General features: G+C 41.9%; 1 protein-coding gene across 10 annotated transcripts in view; it reads left to right on the top strand.

Moving 5' to 3' along the window:
• The first annotated feature begins 346 nt into the window (after window positions 1–346).
• The window catches only part of gpatch8 (G patch domain containing 8), a 183530-nt gene continuing 159365 nt past the window's right edge, over window positions 347–24511 (top strand). For 2 of the 10 annotated variants that reach the window (XM_078223832.1, XM_078223823.1), the window contains exon 1: window positions 347–484. Coding sequence is in view for 1 of the 10 variants with exons in the window: in XM_078223821.1 (XP_078079947.1) it covers window positions 440–484 (45 nt within the window). In the remaining 9 variants the exon portion in view is untranslated. The remainder of the gene's footprint in view (window positions 485–24511) is intronic. The other 8 variants (XM_078223827.1, XM_078223826.1, XM_078223821.1 and 5 more) reach the window with 7 other exon arrangements.

The raw sequence follows: 24511 nt of genomic DNA, 5'->3' as shown, positions 1-24511 counted from the left end.
GGTGCAGGCTTGATGGGCTGAATGGCCTCCTTCTGCACTGCATGGATTCTATGATTTTATGCTAAAAGCCCACCTCTGACGAAGGGTTATCCAGACTCGAAACGTTGGCCCTATTCTCCCTCCATAGATGCTGTCAGAGCTGCTGAGATTTGCCAGCATTTTCTGTTTTTGTTCTATGATTCTACGACCATCCAAACAAGACAATGAGTGGACTACAGCTCCCAGCAGGCCCCGGGAGCTGTCAATCAGGCGGGTCACGTGCCCGGGCCGCCGGCCGGGGTTGCCCCGGGTGACGGCGCTGGGACGGAGCCTGCACGTCAATCAGGCGCCGTCGCCGTCGCAACGCGGGTCACGCGGCGGGAGGAGGCGGACGCGGGAGGGAGGAGGAGAGCGAGCGGCAGGAGGCAGGGCGAGGGAGAGGAAAACAAGCGTCGGCAAAATGGCTGACAAATTTGCTCGCTTCAATGAAGATCGGGATTTCCAGGTAAAAGAGAAAGAGGAGGGAGAGAGGGAGGGGGGGGACATGGAGGCGATGGGTGCTGGCTCTCTTTCCCCCCCCCTCTCTCCCCGGGGGAGGAGGCCCGCTTTCTGGGTCGGGAGGCTGAAGAGACCCGGGCCCCTTGTCATTGACGGCTCCGGGCCGTCCTGTCCTGCTCTCTGCAGCTGCCGTCGCCTCCCCGCCACCACCAGGACTGTCTCTCTGCAGTGCAGAGGCCTGCAGTCAGCCCAGGAGGAGGGGGGAACGATAACCCACTCACCCCGACCTGGGCTCTTAACCCTCACACCGCCTTCAGTCACATTGTCAGCTCCAAGGGAAGGGGGGGGGGGGTTTCATTAAAAAAGCCTGGGGTTTGTGTTGCTCACCGCCGTCATTGTGCAATATTCAGAAGGGATGGGCCAACCTGCACCCCCCAGGAGAGTTTGCTTCTTAGCTTATCTCAGCGTTGACTGCCAGTCATCTCTGATCGAACATCATTTTATTAATGGGTGATAACAGCCGGTTGAAATATTGAGCTAAGATCTGTTGCTATTGTATTAAGTATTCCTGAGAGCAGAGTGGATTTTACTCTGTCGCATAACATACCACTAAAAATAGTTTCTTTTTAGTTCTAACAATTTCTCATTTATTCTGTAGTGCAGTGTTACTCCCTATTGATATCCTTGATATGAATATATTGCTGAAGTCAACTTTCTCTTACATTTAGGAGTGTGGTGGAAGGCTAGAATAATGGACTGCAATTCATTCACTGGTTCAGTGTAAAGATACATTTTATTTTCAGTTATAGAAGAAGAATTGTAAGTCTTTTCCCCCCCCCTGAGGTTGCTTACTATAAGGTTTTCCAACTCAGTGGGCAAGGGAGCAGAAAGCTGTTGGCGCTCTGGGCATTTCCTTAAGTGCCCTCTGCTGATCAGTGATTAGATGTTGCAGGATTTGTTGGGGGAAGGGAGAGAAAATGAAATAATATGAATTGAATGCTATCATTTTTCTTACAGTAGACTAGTAGTGCCTAGCTACCATTTGTTAGCCTAGGTAAAATTTCAATTTGGGACTTAATCCATGGGAGGCAACTGTCAGATTAAATGGAGAGTAATTCTGAATAGAAATAGATCCATGTGTCTCAGAATACTGTACTAATATGGGACCTCTTTCCATTTAAATGCCTCTGAATTGTGCCTTGGAGTAAGAAGTTTTAAACATTTTGAGCTGCTATGCACAAACAAATATATTTTTGGAAATTGAATTGGCTGTACATTGCAATTGTCACTATTAATAAACATGAGGAATATGAGTTTAATAAAATGACGTACACCGTGCAGGATGACATTGGCTTATTCGTTTCTACACTTATCATCAACAGAGCTTTGTAGATGGTACAAAAAAACTCAGTATGATGAGACAAATCCATTCACTCCTGACCCAAGATACTGTCAGCCCTAATTCACAGTACCGTCAGAGCTTTATATTGCCACTGGTTCTAACAGCCAAAATAGAGCATTTTCTATACAAAGAACATGCTCACTTTTGAAAAATTTTTGTTACTGGAATAAAATGGGAATTATTTTTTTTTAAGAACATGCTCTCTGTCTTGTGCAATTGTGATGTACCCAAAGTCCCTAAACACTGCTGTATAGTGATGTATTTGTTTTCAGTTTTACGGTACAAAGTCACTCTCAGAGACGGTCTTTGCATTTGATTTTTTTATTTTCTCCCCTGCTTTTGGATTTTTAAACGCACTTTTAAGATCCCTTTGGGACCAGGGGAGGGATAAAAATTGATTTTAGCTGCTACAAATCTAGTAGTTTTATAGTGTTAGTTTGGACCCAATGCGCACTTGATAGCTGTTTCTTTTTCTTTTCGAGGGTTGCATTATATCAGAATACTGTGTCAAGTGGATAATGAAAAACAGTAGATTTTCTTTGACCATTAATGTTTTCTTCATTTTCCAGCCGAGTGGGATTGCTTCCGTTTTTATCTTTGAATATTAGCCAGAAGTCCTGCAGTGGCTTCTGTCCACTCCCACTCATCACCTAAGGAGTCTCACAAGGATCTATCTTTGGCTTGCTCCTATTTCCCATTTTGTCCGATGCAACAGTGGCTGCACTTCAAAAATATTCCACTGATTATAAATAGCTTTGGGACATCATTTGATGTCATGAAAGACACTATATAGCTGCAAGTCTTTCTGTGGTGGCAGTATACGGGGTAGGCCATTTAGGACTGAGATAAGGAGAAATTTCTTCACTCAGAGGATGGTGAACCTATGGAACTCTCTACCACAGAAGGCTGGGGAGGCCAGATTGCTGAATATTTTTAAGAAGGAAATAGATTTCTAGACTGTAAGAGTGTCGAGGGGCATGGAGAGAGTGCCAGAGTATGGAATTGAGATTGAGGATCAGCCATGATCGTGTTGAATGGCTGAGCAGGGTCGAAGGGTTGAATGGCCTACTCCTGCTCCTATTTTCTATGTTTCTATGACTCGATTGTTCCAATGTTGTAATGCACCACTACATAAACTTGTGCTGCCCACATCCTAACTTGCACCAAGTTCCATTAACCCACCAGCTTTGTGCTCTTTGATTTGAATTGGTCCCTGGTGTGATAATACCTCACTTTTAAAGCTCTCTTCCTTCTGTTCCCATTCCCCCATGGCTTTCCTCTCCCTATCTCTATAACCACCAGTCATTTGAGACCGTTGCATTCTCCAACTCTGGTCGCATGTGCACCTCTCATTTTCTACTATTGGTGGTTTGCCTTCGGTCACCTCGGCCATTAGCTTTGAAATTCCCTCCCTGTAGCACTCCATATTTCTGTCTCCTTTAATGCATCTTTGTTTTTAATATTGTCTTCTTTGGCTCAGTGGAAACTTCTGTGTGGTTATGCACTTTGGAGGTGTCTTGGAACACTTTACTACATCGTTGAACTATTAAGAGTTTTCTATAGCTTTCTTTTTATTATTATTCATTGTCATTGTGCTTTGTTCACAAAAGTCAGTTCATCCAAAATCACACACTGCCACAATTCCGATACCACACAAAGTCCCTCTCTCCCATCATACTTGTCCTTCTGAACTATGTTGCTCCCAGTGCCTCAAATTTAAAAATCTAATCCTCGTGTTTAATTGGCATCATGGTTTTTGTCCCTCCCTATCTCTCTAAATTTAACCCTGGCGCTGCCCCCCTTTTCACCTAACTTTTAGCAGCAATGTCTTCAGTTGTCTAGACCCATAATTTAGAATTTCCTCCCTGAACCCTTTCTGACTGTCTTTAAAACTCATATCTCTGATCAACCTGCAACCCTTTTCATATCTCTTAATTAGCCTTAATTGTTCATTTTTGTTTGATTATGCTTTTGCTAAAAGCCTTGGAAATTTTTTAGGTTAAAAATACTTCTAAATGCAAGTTGTTTGAATTGTTTATTTTACAAAACACATTTCATTAAACATTTCAGAAACAAAAGTGGAAATTTGTCAGATTTTACCCAATGCTGTTATGACTCAGCGGTGTTTTATAGTTTTGAAGAGTCTATCATTCCGTGCAAAACGCCCCCCCCCCCCCCCCCCCCCCCCCCCCAATCCCCGGCTCCAATCCACCGATCCCTCAATGTTATTGACAAAATAGATCTGTACTGTGAAAGTTGTGTTCAGTGCTCCGGCGGCCAAACTGTACTTTGGATTCTCTCTGCCTTGCACAGTGGATAACCAATGGCTTCCAGTTCAAGTTGTTTGGTTTGCCAGGCTTTTGCTCAGTAGGCAGGGATCACATTTTTATTTTCATACAAGACCACAAGTTCGGTCATTGGTTTGAAACATCAACTTTGTTTCTCTCTCCAGGGATGCTGCCTGACCTACAGAGAGTTTTTTTATTTCTCATTTTTAGCCTCTGCTGTATTTTGCTTGTGCGCAAATTTAGGTTTAGATGACGGTCCTTTTGGTCGAGTCAATCTCTTTTAATTCCCCACAATACCAACCCAGCTGCCTTTTTGTTAACAGGTTTTTAACATCCACATTGAACAAGTAGGTTAGCTTAATGTCTTTTCTGAAGAATGCTACCTCTATTAAAACAACATTCCTTTAACTGCTGTATTCATTGTCTTCGTATTGTGCATGAAGAGTTAAGATGATAGTGAGGGGAGGAGCGGGAGGTACAGTGCAAAGGTCACAGTACTTACAGATAATTAGAGGGTGGGGTTTGTCAGGGAAAATGAATTTTGCTAATCATACATCGAGTAACATTATTTTCATTGTTCTGAATGTTGAGGTCAAAATATGATTTTTTTTTAGGGAAAAGTAATTTTGCATTAACTTTTAGACAGGATTGTTCTTGACGGAACCTAAGCATACTGGAAACCCCCTTTATAAGTTTACATCGTCCCTTAGTCTAGTTCCTGAACTTGCAATGTATATAGAAGTTCTATTTGAAGAAAACAATGCTATTTGAAAGGATTTTGGTTGTGTTGTATTATGAACTGAACTTTAGTATATACAATTCTCTATGAACAGAATTACAAACTCTATCTTCTGATATGTATTTTCACAGTTCACTAGCACTGGCAAAAGTCACAGTTCATTACCATTTTTACATGAATACATTTTAGAAGGCAGTGCTTAAATGGGGACTCTTGACCTTTGTGTACAGCTCTCCTTATTTGCATGAGATCTTTTCATTTTAGTTGTAGGTCTGTTGGACTTTGGTGTGCACAATAGAATACACTCTTTTGTCATGTCTGTAATTTTTGGTACTGCTCAGGTGGGAATGGAGGACCAAACAACTGTATGTGTTAGGGTGTACGGTTGTGGGCCACAATACGGGAGGTGGAGCCAATTCCCTGAATCCACATGATAGTAAGGAGAGGCAAAATTTGATGACAGGCCATGCAAAAATGTGGATCTTTGCCTTGGGATTAGTGGTAGGGGTACATTTTCATTCTCGCCATAGAAATACAATCCAGCATCTACAGTATTTAGTGAAGTTAATATGCCTTCTGATCCCCTGAATAAAGATTCATTTGATGATGAGTAACAGAGTATACACTGCATAAATACCAAATGATAGGTAGAGTTCTATTCAGTCTTCAGTGCATGTTCAGGAACCAGACCTTGCTGTTCACAACATCATTTGAGCTCCTTGATTGAAATTCTATCTAGTAAATCGTTCCCAAGTATCAGTTGTCCTCCTTCATTATTATATAGCCACCTATGTGCAGTGAGTATCTGATGTACTTGATGGATTGTGTTCTATAATCAGTCTGACATAGCAAGTGTATCGCATATCCCTTTGGATTCTATCTTTAAACAAACCAGTGATGTGTCTCTTGTCTTGGAACTTGGAATTATTGCAACTGGGTTTTATACAGCCTGACTGGAACTCCAATTCTCACTGGAGTTTTCTTGTATTAGTTAGAATTGATCTGCACTCTCAAAGCATCTGATTGAATTCCTACTGTGTTTTTGGTATCTGGGATGTGCAAGAATCATTTTTCTGACTCAATTTGTCACCATGTTGGAATTGTATCATGGTGGTGTGAAATTACCCAGTCTAGGGGGACTTGTATTGCTTTTCTCCGGACTCAGTTAAATTCTGGATTTCCAGTGTCGCTTTTAGTCAGTGGTAGCATTCTTGGCTCTGATTCAGGGTAGGTGCAACCTCACTCCAGGATTTCAGCACTTAATCTAGGCTGATACTTCTTTGCCTGAGTGCTGCATTGTCACCTTCCAGGTGAGATTTTGAGCAAATACAAAATCTCCCTATTACAGCTGGATGACTTTCTGTTGAAGAGCACTTGGTTTTCCTGATGTTTAAGCCAACATTGCTCTTCCTGGGAGGTTGTCTGGGAAATTTACTGCTGCAGTTGCACTTTCTTAAAAAGGCAATTCATTGATAGGTGCTTTGGAAGCTCCTTTGGATATGGAAGGTGCAAAAAATAATACATTCCCCCCCCCCCCTTTGCACATTGTAATCTTGTCGTCCAATCTGCTTGGCGAGTGACTCCAGATTTACAGTGGCCTCTAAATTTGCTGTGGTTTGTAGCATAATGGTGAATGCAATGGAAGACCTTGGAGTGGTGTCATAGTATTTGTGTTGGATCTGCTTGTATCTGCATTGAATTAATACTTTAAATTTGCGTGACCAGCTCAACATATGTAACCATAACATTTTGGAATGGTTAAACTAAATCACATACTGCACAAAAAAAATCTTCCTAGTTTTCCTCCGTCCTTAAATATGGAATTTTAATTCTGCAGGCATTGGCAGCTTTCCTGTGCCTCACCAAGTGAGTCTTGGCAGATTATTTGATTAAAGAATTGGTTTCTAATGTAACTTGATGCAACAATACCTGAGCATTTCAGCAGACTCTGGGTTGAACCCTGGCTTTGTTTTTCCCCTCTCTTTCTCTCCATCCCCAACATGATGACACTTGGTGCACAGATGTGAACAGCTAACTGAGCACAAGCTAGAATTGAATCAGAGATTTCCTTTGTGTTTTGCTTGATTCATTGGACCTAAAGCTGATTTTGAGTTTTTAATTTCTAAAGAACTGCACTTTGTTGCTGCTATTTTGAGAGCCACTTCTTGAAACGCCCGTGAAGGTAAGACTATTTGAAATGAAAGATTGGAGGACCATAGGCTGCTCTCCCTCATTTAACCTGAGGATCACCGCACCTCAGGCGAGGGGCAAGGTTGAGAAGGTGGGGCTTTCATAACCTCAGCCGATATGGAAATTGAACCCGCACTGTTGGGGTCAAACAGCATCATGAACTAGCCGCGAGCCAATTGCGCTAACCAACCTCCAATTAAGATTATTTACCGTTTAATTAAATGGTGGGAAAATAGACCTGCTAAATTCATGATGTCAGCTTGTAATTTCTAAGGGGAGATTTCATAGAATCATGGAATCCCTACAGTGCAGAAGGAGGCCATTCAGCCCATCAAGCCTGCTCCAACAATAATCCCACCCTGCCTCTATCTCTGTAACCCCATGTATTTACCCAGTTAATCCCCCTGACACTAAGGGCCAATCAACCTAACCTGCACATCTTTGGAGTGTGGGAGGAACCCTAAGCACCTGGAGGAAATCCACGCAGACATGGGGAGAATGTGGGAACTACACACAGTCACCCGAGGCCAGAATTGAACCCGGGTCCCTGGCGCTGTGAGGCAGCAGTGCTAACCACTGTGCCACCGTGCAGCAATTGAACAAAAGATATTGAAAGTTTGCCATCTGTTTCTTTGTGGGATAAGGGGCCTGCATCTAAACTTCCAATTGTGCAAAATCTGGCAGCATTTTTATGGCTTGTGTCCATTATTGCATTGAAGTGGATCATGTGTGACAGTTGGGCCCTTTAACTAACTTTCTTCGTGTAAATCTAATCCATTGTCAGAAATTTGAGTGGAATGTTTCCTGACTAATGTTGAGGGTATTTTGGAATTGTTTGTGTTAATGTTATCACCAACGTGACCTTATTCAGGGAAATAAATTTTGGGTGATTGTTAAAAACAAAGCTGTGTGACTTGGTTCAGCAAAATTGTGTTTTTCCATTATTTGTCTTTCAATATGACAAATATTGGGAATTTTGAGAACCAGTTTTTTTGATTGCAATCTGATAGCAATTTGCAATGCGCGTTTTCCAGTTTAGGACCAATTTCAAAAAATATCATTCATAGTCTCATGTTAAAGGCAAATTTTAACATTTCTTGTTGAGCATTTCGATTTTGCTTGAAAGATCAAGGGAAGTGAAAGCAAATGAGAAGAAAATTTTCCAATTAGTTTCAATGCTACCATATGGATTATTGTACTTTCATTTTGCAGGTATTGTACAGAATGGCTGATTTCACCCAAAAGAAACTGAGGTCTTGGTGAAAATGATTGCAAAATGTGTTCCAGTAACTGTTTTTGCTGCCAAGGTGCTTTAATTTTAAGCATGTTTTATTAGTAGTGTAATTGGAACCACCCACCAATGAAAAATTTAGCTTCTGAATAATTTAAGTTCCAAATTAAGTTGTGTCAGCATTACCATTGATTTTGTTACAGCAGTGATCTTCAAATGTTTCTGTGTGGAGGAAGGTTTGTAAATATTACTATCCTTTCATAGTCCCAATGCATCTTTGGGGGAGAAACAGCCAAAGAAAAATCACTATTGTTGCAGGAGTTATTTTTCATTAGCATACAGTAACAAAAGATAATGTGCTATTAAGACAACAACTACAGAAAAAAACTGCATGTGATAACAACACCCCGCTCTTGCAGAGTGTAGGCGTCTCTTGATTCCCTAAGGTCTAAAGTTCCTAGTTTGAAAACCAAATATCGGCTTGCTCAGTATTTCTCATTAAGTATTATGTTTCTTGTGTTTAAAATATCTTCATTCATTTCACTTTATTGTTCCAAATGACTGAAAATATCCACATGAAAACTTTTTGTGCCACAGCTTTGTTAAGGAAGCCAAATGCAAAAAAAGCTTGTAAATGTGCCCCAGGAGGCATGTGGAATAATATCTGCCCTTATGTACAGGGAGTAATAAGAGGCAAACTGGCTGTCTCCATTCAGACCAAATCTGTTTTGAAAACCTCTCAAATGATGCCGTACAAAGATATTCAATCTTGCAAAAATTCATATTTTTTAGATATAATTGCCAGCATATTAGTAAAATTTAATAATGAGCATGCAACAATTTTCTGCCATGTTTGTTGGAGCTGTAATTAAAATCCCACTGTGCGATTATAGGATTTTTCTTTTGAAAAGTAGGTTGTGCCTACAGAGAAGACTTTGTGTAACACAAGGTTGAGATGGTACTGGGAACACTTTAAGGTGATGAATTAGGAATGCCACAGAAGAGGCACATTTCGCATTGAAATCTATTAGTTCTTGTGGAATGTTTCCTAAAGTGCATTTGTACTAAAATGTTAAATAGGCCAAATGGCAACACTACTGTACAGAAGAATGAATAGCTCACTAAAACCTTGCATAACTAAATTGGGAAATATATAGAAATTACTTTTTTCTGTTTTTATCTGTCTTAAACACATTGACTAAATTAATCACGGCTACTTATTTTCTGTGGTTTGGAACAATAAAGTAGGAGAAAATATTAATTGTAGTTCAACTTCATCAATATTAAGTGATTAATTTAGTACAGTTTTAAATATGTTTTCACGTGAGCTGAACGTATTACTAGTGTGTGATCCTTATTAACCTACATTATTATATGGTTATTTTAAAATGGAGCATCTAGAAAGGCCAAGCATATTTACTTTTAGAAACAAGTAATTGCGTTTGACAGTCACTGCTGGAAGAATTTTGTCATGCTGTATGTCATTTTGATTACTGAATCCTATGCTTCCCAGATTTATTTTTTGGGAAGATCATTTTTTTTGTTACAATGCAATTGTAGAGTCAATTGCTTCCTTTTCTTCAACCTTTGTTTTATTGTCAATAGATTTCAGGATGGTGAAAAAAATGATTTATTGCGTGCAAGCTCTGAATTGGAAAATCTGCATGGCAAAATAAGTAACAACAAAGTCTGAAAATGTTGAGGAATGATCGTGCACGAATTAAATTCTAACATTTTTGAAATTCTGATTCTAAAAATTTTAAATAATTTGCAATTACATTTTGGGAAGTAAATTGCAAAATATTTAAATGTTCATTTTTAAGTCCTTGAAGTCCTCATTTACCTCTATACTTGACTATTCCAATGTATCTTAGAATCCCTACAGTCCAGAAAGAGGCCATTCGGCCCATCGAGTCTGCACCAAACACAATTCCACACAGGCCCTACCCCCATATCCCTACATATTTTACCCACTAATCCCTCTAACCTATGCATTCCAGGACACTAAGGGCAATTTTACCATGGCCAATCAACCTAACCCGCACATCTTTGGACTGTGGGAGGAAACCGGAGCACCCGGAGGAAACCCACGCAGACACGAGGAGAATGTGCAAACTCCACACAGACAGTGACCCAAACCGGGAATCGAACCCAGGTCCCTGGAGCAGCAGCAGTGCTAACCACTGTGCTACCGTGCCACCCTGTATGCTGGCAGTCTCCTACGTTCTACACCTTGTAAGTTTGAACTCATCCAAGACTCTGCTGCCCATGATTTAACTTGCAGCAAGTTCCATTCCCCATCACCCCTGTGCTTGCTGACCTACATTGGCTCCTGGTCAAGCAATGTCTGCTTTTAAAATTTTCATCACATTTTTAAATCTCTCCCTGGTCTTGGTCCTCTCTATATCTGTTATCTCCAAACCCACATTCTGCTGAGATATCTGCGCTGCTTTAATTCTGCTCACCTGTACATCTTTGATTTTAATTGCCTCAAAGTTGATGGCCACTTTTTCAGTTGCCCAAAACCCAAGCCCTGGAATTCCCTCCCTACACCTCTTTGTCTCTCAATGACAACAGCAACTTACATGGTGCCTTGAACAAAATGAAACTTCTGAAGGTATTTCACAGAATAAAGTATGACACTGAACCACAATGAGGTATTAGGTCAGACGATCAAAAGCTTGGTGAAAGAGGTATGTTTCTTAAGCGACCAAAGTGGAGAGATGTTGGGATGGAATTCCAGAGCGTGGGGGCTAGGCAACTGAAGGCACGGCAACCAATGATGAGCAGTTATGATTGGGAATGTTCAAGTGGCCAGAATTAGAAGAGCGCAGATATGTGGAACGGTTGTGGAGTTGGAGGAGATCTCACAGATTGGGAGGGGCAAGGCTACAGAGGGATTTGAAAACAAGCCTGAGTTTTAAAATCATGATGTTTGACTGGGAGCCAATACAGGTCATCAAGCATAGAGTTAATAGGGGATTTAAATTTGATTTATTATTGTCACATATATTGGTTTACAGTGAAAAATATTGTTTCATGCGCGCTATACAGACAAGGCATATCGTTCATAGAGAAGGAAAGGAGACAGTGTAGAATATAGTGTTACATTCATAGCTAGGGTGTAGAGAAAGACCAACTTGAAGCAAGGTAGGTTCATTCAAAAGTCTTATGGCAGCAGAGAAGAAGCTGTTCTTGAGTCAGTTGGTATGTGTCCTCAGACTTTTGTACCTTTTGCTCAACGGAAGAAGGTGGAAGAGAGTATGTTCAGTGTGTGTGGGGTCCTTAATTATGCTGGCTGCTTTTCCAAGACAGCGGGAAGTGTAGACAGTGTCAATGGGTGGAAGGTTGGTTTGAGTGATTGACTGGGCTTCGTTCACGACCCTTTGTAGTTTGTAGTTTCTTGCGGTGTTGGACAGCGCAGGAATCATACCAAGCTGCGATACAATCAGAAAGAATGCTTTCTATGGTGCATCTGTAAAGGTTGGTGAGAGTTATAGCGGACATGCCAAATTTCCTTAGTCTTCTGAGAAAGTAGAGGAGTTGATGGGCTTTCTTAATTATAGTGTCGGCATGGGTGGGCCAGGACGCCTAAAAATTTGAAGCTCTTGACCATTTCTACTTCGTCCCCAATGATGTAGATGGGGCCATGCCCTTCACTACGCTTCCTGAAGTCGATGACGATCACCTTCGTTTTGCTGACATTGAGGGAGAGATTATTGTCATCGCACCAGTTTACCAGATTCTCTATCTCTTTCCTATACTCCGTCTCGTCATTGTTTGAGATCCAAGCCACCACGGTGATGTCATCAGCAAATTTGAAAATCGAGCTGGAGGCTGAGAACAAGCCTTGTGGGGCATCGGTGTTGAGGATGATCGTGGAGGAAGTTGTTGCCTATTCTTACTGATGGCTGTCTGAGAGTTAGGAAGTTCAGGATCCTGTCGCAGAGGGAGGAGCCTCAGGCTACGGAGTTTGGAGGTGAGTTTTGTAGGAATAATGGTGTTGAAGGTTGAGCTGCAGTCGATTAAATAGGAGTCTGACAAAGGTGTCATTATTATTTAGGTGATCCAGAGTGGAGTGCAGGGCCAGGGAGATGGTGTCTGCTGTGGACCTGTTGCGGCAGTAGGTGAACTGTAGTGGATCCAGGCAATCTGGGAGGCCGAAATTGATTCATGTCATTATTAACCTTTCGAAGCACTTCATAATGATGGATGTCAGAGCCACCAGATGATAGTTATTAAGGCACGCTGCTTGACTTTTCTTTGGTACCGAGATGATAGTCGTCGTTTTGCAGCAGATAGGGACCTCACAAGAGGCTGATGATATCTGCGAATATCCCCGCCAGCTGTTCTGTGCAGGTTCTGAGTGCTCGTCCGGGTAACCCATCTGGGCCAGTCACTTTCCAGGTTGATCTTCGAGAAGGCTGCTCTGACATCTGCAGTGGTGACCTCGGATACAGGTTCATCTGAGGCTTCTGGAGTAGAGGGCGTGCTGTCGCTGCCTTCTTGCTCAAAACGGGTATAAAATGCATTGATCTCAACAGGGAGGGATGCATTGGAACCGACGATTTTACTTGCCTTCATCTTGTAGTCTGTTACGTCTTGCAGACCTTGCCACCGTCGGCGGGGGTCCATATGGCAAGCCAGGGACTCTAGCTCGGTCCTGTCTTTGAGCATCTTTGGATCTCCTCAGATTATATCTGGCTTTCTTGAATAGTTCAGAGTCACCTGACTTGAATGCCTCGGACCTAGATTCCAGCAAGCAGTGAATATTCCTGTTCATGTGTGGTTTCTGGTTGGGAAGCGGATTTGCTTCTTTGGCACACAGTCTTCGACACACTTACTAATGAAGTCAGTTACTGTAGTGGCGTACTCGTTCAGGCTGGTCGCAGAGTTTTTAAATACTGACCAGTCCACTGACTGTAAGCAGTCTCGTATGAGATCATCTGATTCATCAGATCAACATTGCATGACTTTCTTTGACGGATTCTCCTGTTTCAGTTTTTGTTTGTAAGCCGGGAGCAGGAGCGCGCAGCCTTGTAGTCTGATTTGCCAAAGTGTAGGTGCGATAGAGCGGTAGGCAAGTTTGATATTTGTGTAGCAGTGGTCTAGAATGTTTGGACCTCTGGTGGAACAGGAGAGGTGTTGGTGGTATTTTGGTAGGGCGCTCTTGAGCTTGGCCTGATTGAAGTCCCCGGCCATGAAGAACAAGGCCTCCTTGGGATGTTTCGTCTCGAGGCTATTTGTAGTTGTGTATGTTGCGTCCTGCGCAGTCTTCATGTCCGCGTGGAGTGGTATGTGAACTGCTGTCAGGATAACAGAGATGAACTCCTGTGGAAGGTAGTAGTGATGTGGAGATGCCAGCGTTGGACTGGGGTAAGCACAGTAGGAAGTCTCACAACACCAGGTTAAAGTCCAACAGGTTTATTTGGTAGCAAATACCATAAGCTTTCGGAGCACTGCTCCTTCGTCAGATGGAGTGGATATCTGCTCTCAAACAGTGCACAGACACAGAAATCAAGTTACAGAATACTAAGGCCATCCCCACACCCCCACTTCTTGCCTTCAAACAACCGCGCAACCTCAAACAGACCATTGTCCGCAGCAAACTACCCAGCCTTCAGGAGAACAGTGACCACGACACCACACAACCCTGCCTCAGCAGCCTCTGCAAGACGTGCTGGATCATCGACACGGATGCCATCATCTCACGTGAGAACACCATCTACCAGGTACATGGTACCTACTCTTGCAACTTGGCCAACGTTGTCTACCTGATACGCTGCAGGAAAGGATGTCCCGAGGCATGGTACATTGGGGAAACCATGCAGACACTACGACAACGGATGAATGAACACCGCTCGACAATCACCAGGCAAGACTGTTCTCTTCCTGTGGGGGAGCACTTCAACAGTCACGGTCATTCAGCCTTGGATCTTCAGGTAAGCGTTCTCCAAGGCGGCCTTCACGACACACGACAGCGCAGAGTCGCTGAGCAGAAACTGATAGCCAAGTTCTGCACACATGAGGACGGCCTAAACCGGGATGTTGGATTTATGTCACATTATCAGTAACCCCCACAGCTTTCCCCCTGATCTTGCAGAATCTCACTAGCTGTTCTGTCTGGAGACAATACACATCTCTTTAACCTGTGTTGAATGCTCCCTCCACCCACATTGTCTGTACCTTTAAGACCTGGCTGGCTGTAGAGATTCGCATTCTATTTAGTATTCTGTAGCTTGATTTCTGTGTCTGTGCACTGTTTGAGAGCAGATATCCACTCCATCTGACGAAGGAGCTGTGCTCCGAAAGCTTTTGGTATTTGCTACCAAATAAACCTGTTGGACTTTAACCTGGTGTTGTGAGACTTCCTACGAAGGTAGTAGTGTCAGGTATTCTAGGTCCGGGGAACAGAAACTCGCCAGTGTTGCTATATCTAGGCACCACGAGGTGTTGATTAGGAGGTAGACCCCACCTCCCCTAGTCTTAGGCCGCTGTGTGGTCCATTTGGTGGATTGAGAAGGCCTCTGGTTGTAGTGTGCAGGCCGATGTAGCAGGAGTGAGCCATGTCTCTGTGAAACAGCACATAGCAGTCCCTCAGTTCTCTTTGAGTCTGACTTTAAGTTTGTCTAACTTGTTTTCCAGATACTGGACATTTGCAAGGAGTAAGCTGGGAAGGGGGGCCTTGGGACCACATTGTTTCAGTCTTACCTGCAGGCCTGTACGTTTTCCATGCTTCCTGAAGTGACTGCTTTTTTCTGGGCCTGGGGGACGGTGAGAGCTATGTGGTGTTAAGGGTATAGCTGTGTCCAATGAGGTTCTTCTCTCTGATCGGTGTGTGAATGAAGGATTTGTTGTCTTGTTTGCGGTTCCTGCGTCGGTAGATGGGTCTGCGCGGTCGGGCATTCCGGGTTGCTGTCAGGCTATGGTTTGGCTTCGGAGGTCAGTGGATGTCCAGACCATGCTCCAGCGTGGACTGGTCGAAGGCAGGTAAGTAGATGATGTCTCTGGAGTCGCGGCCGTGGTTGAGCTGATGGCCAAGTTCATGTGTTGAGGTCCTCAAGGTCTTTCTTCAGAGGTTGGAGGATCTCTAGACCTGCAAGTAAATTTAAAATAGCAGTGTTAGTGATTTTTAGGCAGTGGGAGTTGATATTTAGGAATGAGGGGTGATTGTAGATGGGGGGAGTGCTTGGGGTCTGCGGGATGTCGCAGCTCTCTGTGTCAGAGAGGTTGGGAGCTCGTGGGGAGAAGGTTCCAGGCCCAGGGATGCAGGTCTGATTGTTGGAGACCGGCAGAGTGATGGACTCGCCTTTGGCGGCGCTTTCCTGATCTCTGGGAGTCTGCAGAGTGAAGGCCCTGGCTTCTGGAGCATTTTCCTGTGCACTGGGAGCTGGTGTCGGGAAATTCCCAGCCCTGGGACTGACTGCAGTGCTGGCTGCAGGTCCCACGTGGTCGGCAGGTCGGGTGTCTCCAGGGCCCTAAGGATTGCCATACCTGCAAGAGATTGAACTAAAGCATTGTTAGAGGGTTTAAGAATTGGAATTAAGTTTTAGAAGCATAGAACGAGAATAAAAGATATAATTAGAAGGTATACTGGGCATAGCTTGCAAGAAGTCGCCACACTCCGGCGCCATCTTGGAAGTGGCTTCGGAATGAGACTTGCTGCAAGTTAAGACTTGTATAATAGAATTTTGAATGAGCTCAGATTTACAGAGACCAGCTAGGAGTGGATGGGAATAGTCAAGTCTGGAGGTAACAAAGGCATGATTGAGGGTTTCAGCAGCAGATGAACTGAGATGGGTGAAGTTGAGCACTTGTTAAGCAAGTAGAAGTAGGCGGTCTTGGTGATGGCACGAATATGAGGTTGGAAGTTCATCTCGGGATCAGATGTGGCACCAAGTTTGCAAACAGACTGGCTTAATCTCAGACAGTTGCCAGGGAGAAGGATGGAATCGCTATTTAGAGAATGGAATTTGAGTTGGGACTGAAAATAATGGCTTTGACCTTTCCAATTTTTAATTGAAGGAATTTTCTGCCTATCCAATTTGGGTCTCGGCTTTCCTCCTTTAAGGCATGTCTTAAACCCTACCCCTCTAAGTTTTTGGCCATCTGACGTAATTCTCCTTATGTAGCTCAGTGTCATACTTTATCTTGTGCTCTTGTGAAGCACCTTGGGGCATTTTGTCATGTGAAAGTTGATATAAGTATAAGTTGTTGTTGTGGTTTAACAAATTTGGCTTAAGCGATGGCCTGTAATGAGGCTTGTAATAGCCTCAGTCAAAAACATGGACTGTTCTGGATTACATTCACTGGTTGAGCAGTTATGTTCTATCTGTCAACATAAGGTGCTCTGCAACTGCTGCTGGGAAGTGCTTTCTGTGACACAGTTTTGCAAAATGTGCCATGTAGCTGCAGCCAAACTAATCTGTATTTGGATTTAAGCCTTTGTTTTTGGTAGATGCAATCTATAGTTTTGCACTACCCGGGCTTTACATTGGCTCCAATGTGGCTACAGTCCATGTAAGCAAATTTGTTACATTTAATAAAGTTTAAAAAAACCAAACTGGCCCACTGGGCTGTCTTCATGCTTTTAGGCCAACTCTGTTACTGACTAGTCATTAAAACTGTCAGTGACATTTATGTATGTGTGCACAGTGCTTTACTTTTCCCCAGTTTGAGTGGCGTATGTTTGAGCATGTGCTAAATAAGGGTACTGTGTTTTAATCTATGTACAGATCTTTTCATCTCTACTTTAGATGTCTGTCTTTCTGTTCCCTGTTGAATTTTGGAGCTAATTTAATTTGGCAGAGGCAACTATCTTTTCCAACTGCTGAGTGCCTCTGCCTGTCGATGTAGATCATCAGTGTTTTTGCTTGTTAGAGAAGGTTAGTGCTTAGAGATCTGCAACATATTTACTGGTGTAAGTGCTCTGTTCATAGTCATTTCCATTACTGAGAAGGGAGGAATTTGAGAGCTAGAAATTTAATTTTGAGATCCAATGGCAAGTCAAAATGTGGTCGCTGTAATCAGGTTTTCATAAATATGTTACCTATATTGGAGTACTGCACATCTGAAATTGTTGCAGGCCCCTTTATTCATGTCTACTGCCTTAAAACTCTAATGTACATAAACATACAAAAACATACTCTGCAATATAAATACAGCAGATGCCATCCATGCCAGTGGGACCCTGAGCAATATCTTTAAGTAGTGAATTAATGAATTGATCCTTTGTTTTAAGTATTTTACATAAAGTCCTCAAGGTAGTTTTCATACTGGTGAGAACTTTTTCGATGGCGGTCATGATGTGGAGATGCCGGCGTTGGACTGGGGTAAACACAGTAAGAGTTTTAACAACACCAGGTTAAAGTTCAATAGGTTTATTTGGTAGCAAATGCCATTAGCTTTCGGAGCGCTGCTCCTTTGTCAGATGGAGTGGAATCCCGTCCCGCCCACATCTGGCCCGCAGCCAGTGGGGCGGGACGGGATTCCAGCTGCCGAAAACACTCCAGCATCCGGAACCCCGCTGCTGACTCAGGATCCAGACGTGGGGACGGAAGCCACAGGCCGGACATTTGCTGCCGCTCCGCGCAAGTCTGATGGACCCATGGGAATCCCCACCCTCTTTACCAGCCTATTGTCCAATCAGAGCTGCCGTCCTGTGACTGACAGTTCATTAAACGAATCAGCAATTGAGACATCTGTTATCCAATTGCTGCTCTGCATTGACTGAGTGACAGCTGCTTTATTCAATCCATAAGCTCCATCTGTCTGAAATGAGCGAGAACAATGACAATGATGGTGGCATTTCAGACCAGGGAAAAAGAAAAGAAAAGTGGATAGTGAGTGCCGCCTGTTTAATGAAGAATGGGGTGTAAAGTTCTTCTTTATTACAAGCAGGTGATAAAGCCTTGTGTGTCATTTGCAATGAAACTGTTGCATTTTTGAAGGAGTACAATGTACGTCGGCACTATGAGACCAAACATGAACCAAGTTATTCCCAATTCACAGGAACACAGCGTTCGGACAAATTTGAAGCAATGCAACGCAGGTTGCTTTCCGAACAAGCTTTTTTTACGCAGAAGATAACTGAAAATGAAGCTTTAACCAGGGCCAGTTACAAACTAGCTTATGTGTTGGCTAAAAGAGGAAAGCCATTCACCGATGGAGATCTCATCAAAGAGTGTATAATGGAAGCAGTGGAAGAGTTATGCCCAGAAAAAGCAAATCTGTTCAAAATCATCAGTCTTGCGCCAAATACTGTTGCTCATAGAATTGAGGATATAGGAAGCAATATATTTCATCAAATTGTAGACAAAGCAAGAAATTTTCAGTTGTATTCTCTCGCACTTGATGAATCAACTGATGTGTGTGACACATCACAGCTAGTACTCATCCGTGGCGTCGACAGTGAATTTAATGTGACACAAGAATTAGCATCAGTGCATAGCATGCACAGCACAGTAACTGGAGAAGACATCTTCAAAGAATTGCAAAAAAACTGTGTTAAAATATAACCTGGAGTGGAATAAACTGCATTGCGTGACAATTGATGGAGGAAAGAACATGTCTGGGGTGAAGAAAGGTTTGGTTGGACAAATCACAAAAGCTTGTGAGGTTGGTGGATTCTCAAAGCTCATGTTTCTGCATTGCATTATTCATCAACAAGCATTGTGCGGAAAATATGTGGATATGTCTTGCGTTCTGAAACCTGTTGCTTCAACAGTGAATTTCATTCGATCTCATGGGCTTAATCATCGCCAGGTTCGTGATTTTCTGTAAGAAACTGATTCTGAGTTCGGTGACTTGCCTTATTATACAGCAGTTCGATGGCTTAGTTGTGGAAAGGTTCTACACGGTTCTTTCAGCTCAGAGAGGAAATTGATTCCTTTCTCACAGAGAAGAATCGACCCGAACCACTTTTATCAAACGCTGCCTGGCTTTGGAAATTGGCATTTTTTTTCAGACGTGACTGAATCAATTGAATCTGAAGTTGCAAGGTGAAACAAATTTGATTTGTGATCTATTTGCGCATGTGTCAAGGCATTCAGGGCAAAACTGATGCTATTTCAAGGACAGCTGAAAGTTCATAACTTGGTTCATTTTCCATGTTGTGAAAAATTTCATGAAGAAAGTGAAGCAGAATTTCCTTCTTCATTTGCAACAGAAATCATTAAGGACTTGCAAAAACAATTTCGGGAACGATTTTCTGATCTTGATGGAAACACGGATGAAATAAAGCTGTTTCAAAATCCATTTGGCTGCAATGTTGAAACACTCCCAAGTCAGTTTCAAATGGAAATTATTGATCTCCAATCAGATGACATGCTGAAAGACAAGTATGAAGAAGGAAATCTGATCCAATTTTATAAATCTTTGCAGCCTGAGCAGTTTCCAAATTTGAAGCGATTTGCTTGTGGATTTGTATCAGTTTTTAGTACCTGTGTGAACAAACATTTTCAAAAATGAAGTATGTCAAGTCCAAATATCGAGCAAATTTATCTGATGAGCATTTGAAGTCCATTCTAATAATTGGCTCCTCAAGCTTGAAACCTCAGTTCAGCAATATTTTGAAATTAAAAAAGAAGTTCCATCATTCCCATTAATCTTGTGCAAAACTTCATGATTTGTTGGTTGCGATTGAAAACTCCAATTGCCAGAATTGTGTAGAAAGGTGCAGACTGAATTTATTTTTGTTTGACCTTTATTAATGGTTCAAGTTTATTTTGAATTTCTTTGCTTTGTTTTACTGAAGTTCTTTCTTGGGGCGTGTTTATTTTTCTTATTGTGTGCCACAAAATTGGGCAAATTCTCATTTCAAGTAAACATTTGTAAAATTTCAGTAAATGAAATTAATTAAAAAATGAATAGCCTGCTTTTCTCATCTGCAGCTAAGTAATTGATTATTTTGTCAGAGCATTTGCTAATGTTTGACATTTTTACTCATTATATATCATTTCTCAGTGTAAGCCACGGCATTGTTTCTTAGTAATTGTCACATTTCTCTTTTGTTCTGAATCATATCATGCTGATTACAAAGATGATCCAAATAAAACTTATTCAATCATTTAAATTTTATTCATTCATTTATAAAACTAATTTTTTTTCTTTGGCCCCCGAAAATGTGTAAAATATACGATGTGGCCCTCGTACTGAAAAGTTTGGAGACCCCTGGTATAGACGTTTAGATAGGTGGAACCCTGTTTGATTCAAGTGACAGATTTGGACATTAAATTGTGTTCATTCTTTGATCAGGTCATTTGTATTTAGTTCAGCTGATAGTTGAATAGTCCATATCTTGTTTGATATGTTTTTGATATAAAGACGCTTAGAAAAAAATTCAAATAGGAATACAGACCAACATAGCAGGAACCGCAGAATTCTAACACAAACTTGGCATTATAATAGATTCCAGCATAATTCCAAGTTCAGCTAAACTAGTTGTCTAATGATTGACCGTGAAAGCTCAGTTTGGGAGTGAAACTGAGATTTCCACTTAATTATTTGCATGCTAATTTCACTCCTATTTGTGGCAGTGTAATTTGTTTATAATGTTTTAAATTAAATTCCTTTCATTTGAATTGAAATAAGTTGTATTTGAATTCTTTTGGTTGGGTCGGGGGGTGGGGGGCAAGAGCAAAGTCAAGTATGTGGATATGGGTGGTTTGGGAAGATTAACAGTTTTATACACACATTTGCTAATGGTCCACAAAAGAAAAAAATGAAAGCTGTGCAGATGTAGCTTGAAACTATTTGTGTTGCTGCAATGGAATGGCAAGTGACACCACATTCATGCTGAAGGAAAATAATCCAGAACGTGGCCAAAATTCAGGTTGGAAAGATTAATCAAGGATTTGTTGATGGCAAATTGAGCCTGACTATCATGATTGCATTCTTGGAGGGAACAGAAGGTTAATGGTGCAGTAGATGTGTTTATATAGACTTTCGAAGAGCATTCAACAAAAACTATGTAGAAGGTTTATTAAGATGGAAGTCCGTGGGCTTAAGGAGAAAGTTGGAATATTGATACCAAATTGGCTTGGTAACACGAAACGAAGAGTTGTGATGGATGGATGTTTTCCAGTGGTTTGCAGTATGGTAGTTTGCAGTGATGTTTCTTGCCCAAGATTCAGTTTTGGGTCCATTGTTCTTATCAATTTTTATAAATGATCTAGATACGGGTGAATGGAGCAGTATTATAAAGTTTGCAGATGATTCAAAGCTGGGCAGTGTGGCTGATAGTGGTGTGGATAGATGTAGACTTAAGAATGGTGGAATAAGCAAATACATGGCTGATGGAGTTAAGCAGAGAGGTGTGAAGTGATGCACTTTGAGAAGGCTAACCTAGAAATACAATACCCTAGAAATGGCACTAATTAATGTATGCACATTATTAAAGGTGATGGGGCAAGTTGATAACATGGCTAAAAAAGCCCAGGGATTACTCGGAGTTATAAATAAAGGCATAGGATATGAAAATAAAGAGATCATGCCAGAACTTTTATGGTGTGCTGGCCTTTATCAATCGAGGGATTGAGTTTAGGAGTCTGGGGATAATGATGCAGCTATATAAGACCCTCGTCAGACCCCACTTGGAGTACTGTGCTCAGTTCTGGTCGCCTCATTACAGGAAGGATGTGGAAAAGATTGAAAGGGTGCAGAGGCGATTTACAAGGATGTTGCCTGGATTGAGTGCATGCCTTATGAGGATAGGCTGAGGGAGCTCGGTCTTTTCTCCTTGGAGAGACATAGGATGAGAGGAGACCTAATAGAGGTATATAAGATGTTGAGAGGCATAGCTCGGGTGGACTCTCAGTGGCTTTTTCCCAGGGCTGAAATGGCTGCTACGAGAGGACACAGGTTTAAGGTGTTGGGGGGTAGTAGGTATAGGTTAGGGGGAAGTTTTTCACACACAGGGTGGTGGGTGAGTGGAATCGGCTGCCGTCAGTGGTGGTGGAGGCAAACTCAATAGGGTCTTTTAAGAGACTCCTAGATGAGTACATGGGACTTAATAGGATGGAGGGTTATAGGTAGGCCTAAAAGGTAGGGAGATGTTCGGTACAACTGGTGGGGCCGAAGGGCCTGTTTTGTGCTGTAGTTTTCTATGTTTCTATGTTCTATTAACTTAAATCACCGATCGTGAATAATTCTGGGTACAAAGCTCCAGGAAAGATATAAAGGCCTTAAAGAGGGTTTAGGGGACATTTACAAATGATGTTACTAAGGATTAGGGACTTCAGTAATGGGGAAAGGTTAGAAAATTTAGCTTTGTTCTCTTTGGAGCAGAGAAACCTAATGTGTTTTGAAGATAGAAAAAAATGATTCCCTTTCAGAGACGTCAGGAAGGATGTGAAGGCATTGTAGAGAGTGTAGAAAAGATTCATGAGACTGGTTCCAGGAATGAGGGACTACAGTTAAGAAGGTATTTGGAGAATTTAGGACTGTTTTCCTTGGACAAAAGGAGACTGAGAGGAGTTTAATAGTGATGATCATGAGGGATCTGGACAGAGTAGATAGGGGAAAACTGTTCCCATTCGTGAACAGATCAAAAATGAGAGGGTTTTAAATGAGAACAGTTTTAAAGTAATTGGCGAAAAAAGCAGAAGTGACATTGACATGAGGAAAAACTGTTTCACTGAGTGAGTGTCTAGAATGCAGTGCCTGGGTGTGTGATGGAGGCAGGTTTAATTGAAGCTTTCAAAGGGGAATTAGGCTATTATCTGAAGGGGAAGAATATGCAGGGCTACGGGGAGAAGGCAAGAGAATAGCACTAAGGGAATTGCTCGTTTAGAGAGCTGATGCAGATGCAGTGGACCAAATGGTTGCTTTCTGCGCTGTAACAATTCCATGGTTCTGTGAAACCATTGGCAAAAGGTATCGAGGGGAGGTGACCGGAATTTCACCACTTGAAAAGATGGTGAAAGCTGATTCCATAAATAATTTTAAAGGGAATTAGACAGGTACTTGAAATGAGGAACTTGGGTTAGGAGCAAAATATGAGAATGTGGGACAAGAGCCAGCTCAAGCATTCTGTGTCCAACCTGTTAACCGGATTGTGGATCAGAAGGGAACATCTCGAATCTCGAATTTTGAAGAGTTTTTCTATTGTGCCAAAGAATTAAAGTTAAAAGTTAAAGTGGTGGAAATTGGTGAAAACTTCATTTTATATCCAATAATCGGTTTTATTTTGTATCCATAAATCAGTTTCATGAGCCTTTATTACTTGTACACATGCTTGATTTATTTATTTCCTATAACAATAGACCGATGTTTATCTCACTAATGCTGCCAAACCAATTAATATATCACTTCAATCTAAAAGTGAAACTTTTGTTCCAAAGTTTTGGTGCAAACTTCGAAAAGAACTGATAAAGCATTTTCCTTAATTAGATTTAAAATGTATAAATATTACTAGATTGCTTCTCTAATTCTGATCCTGGTTGATACATTCAAACATATGAATGAGGAGTAGGCTGCTCGGCCCCTCAAGCCCTGCCATTCAGTAAGGTCATGGCTGATTTCATTGTAACCTCCTGCCTACCCTGATAACCTTTCACCCCTTTGTTAATCAAGAATCTGTCTACCTCTGCCTTAAAATATTCAAGGAGTCTGTTCCACTGCCTTTTGAAGAGAGAGTTCCAAAGACACTCTACCCTTTTGAGAGAAAGAAATTCTCCTCACCTCTGTCTTAAGTGGGTGACCCCTTATTTTTAAACACTGACCCCTAGTTCTAGATTCTTCCACAAGATGAAACATCCCCTCCACATGCATCATGTCAAGACCCCTCAGGATCTTGTATGTTTGAATCAAGTTGCCTCTTACTCTTCTAAACACCAGTGGATACCAACCTAGCTTGTCCAACCTTTCCTCATAAAACAATTTGCCCAATCCAGGTATTAGTCACCTCCTGTGAATGGCTAATGCATTATATCCTCACTTACATAAGGAGACCAGTAGTGTACGCAGTAATTCAGATGTAGTCTCAGCAGTATCCTGTCCAACTGAGGCAGAAACTCCCTATAGTCAGTTCCACTTACAGTAAACAGTAACATTTTATTAGCTTTCCTAAGTACTTGTTGTACCTGCATACTAGTCTTTTTTGATTCATGTACCAGGACACCGAGATCCCTCTGCATCTCGCACCATTTAGATAATATGCTTTCACTTCCAAAATGGATAATTTA

Source organism: Mustelus asterias, chromosome 11 (genome assembly GCF_964213995.1).
Source record: "Mustelus asterias chromosome 11, sMusAst1.hap1.1, whole genome shotgun sequence".
Taxonomy (NCBI): domain Eukaryota; kingdom Metazoa; phylum Chordata; class Chondrichthyes; order Carcharhiniformes; family Triakidae; genus Mustelus; species Mustelus asterias.
The sequence above is the reverse complement of the archived record's forward strand: the minus strand, read 5'-3'. Positions and strand labels throughout refer to the sequence as shown.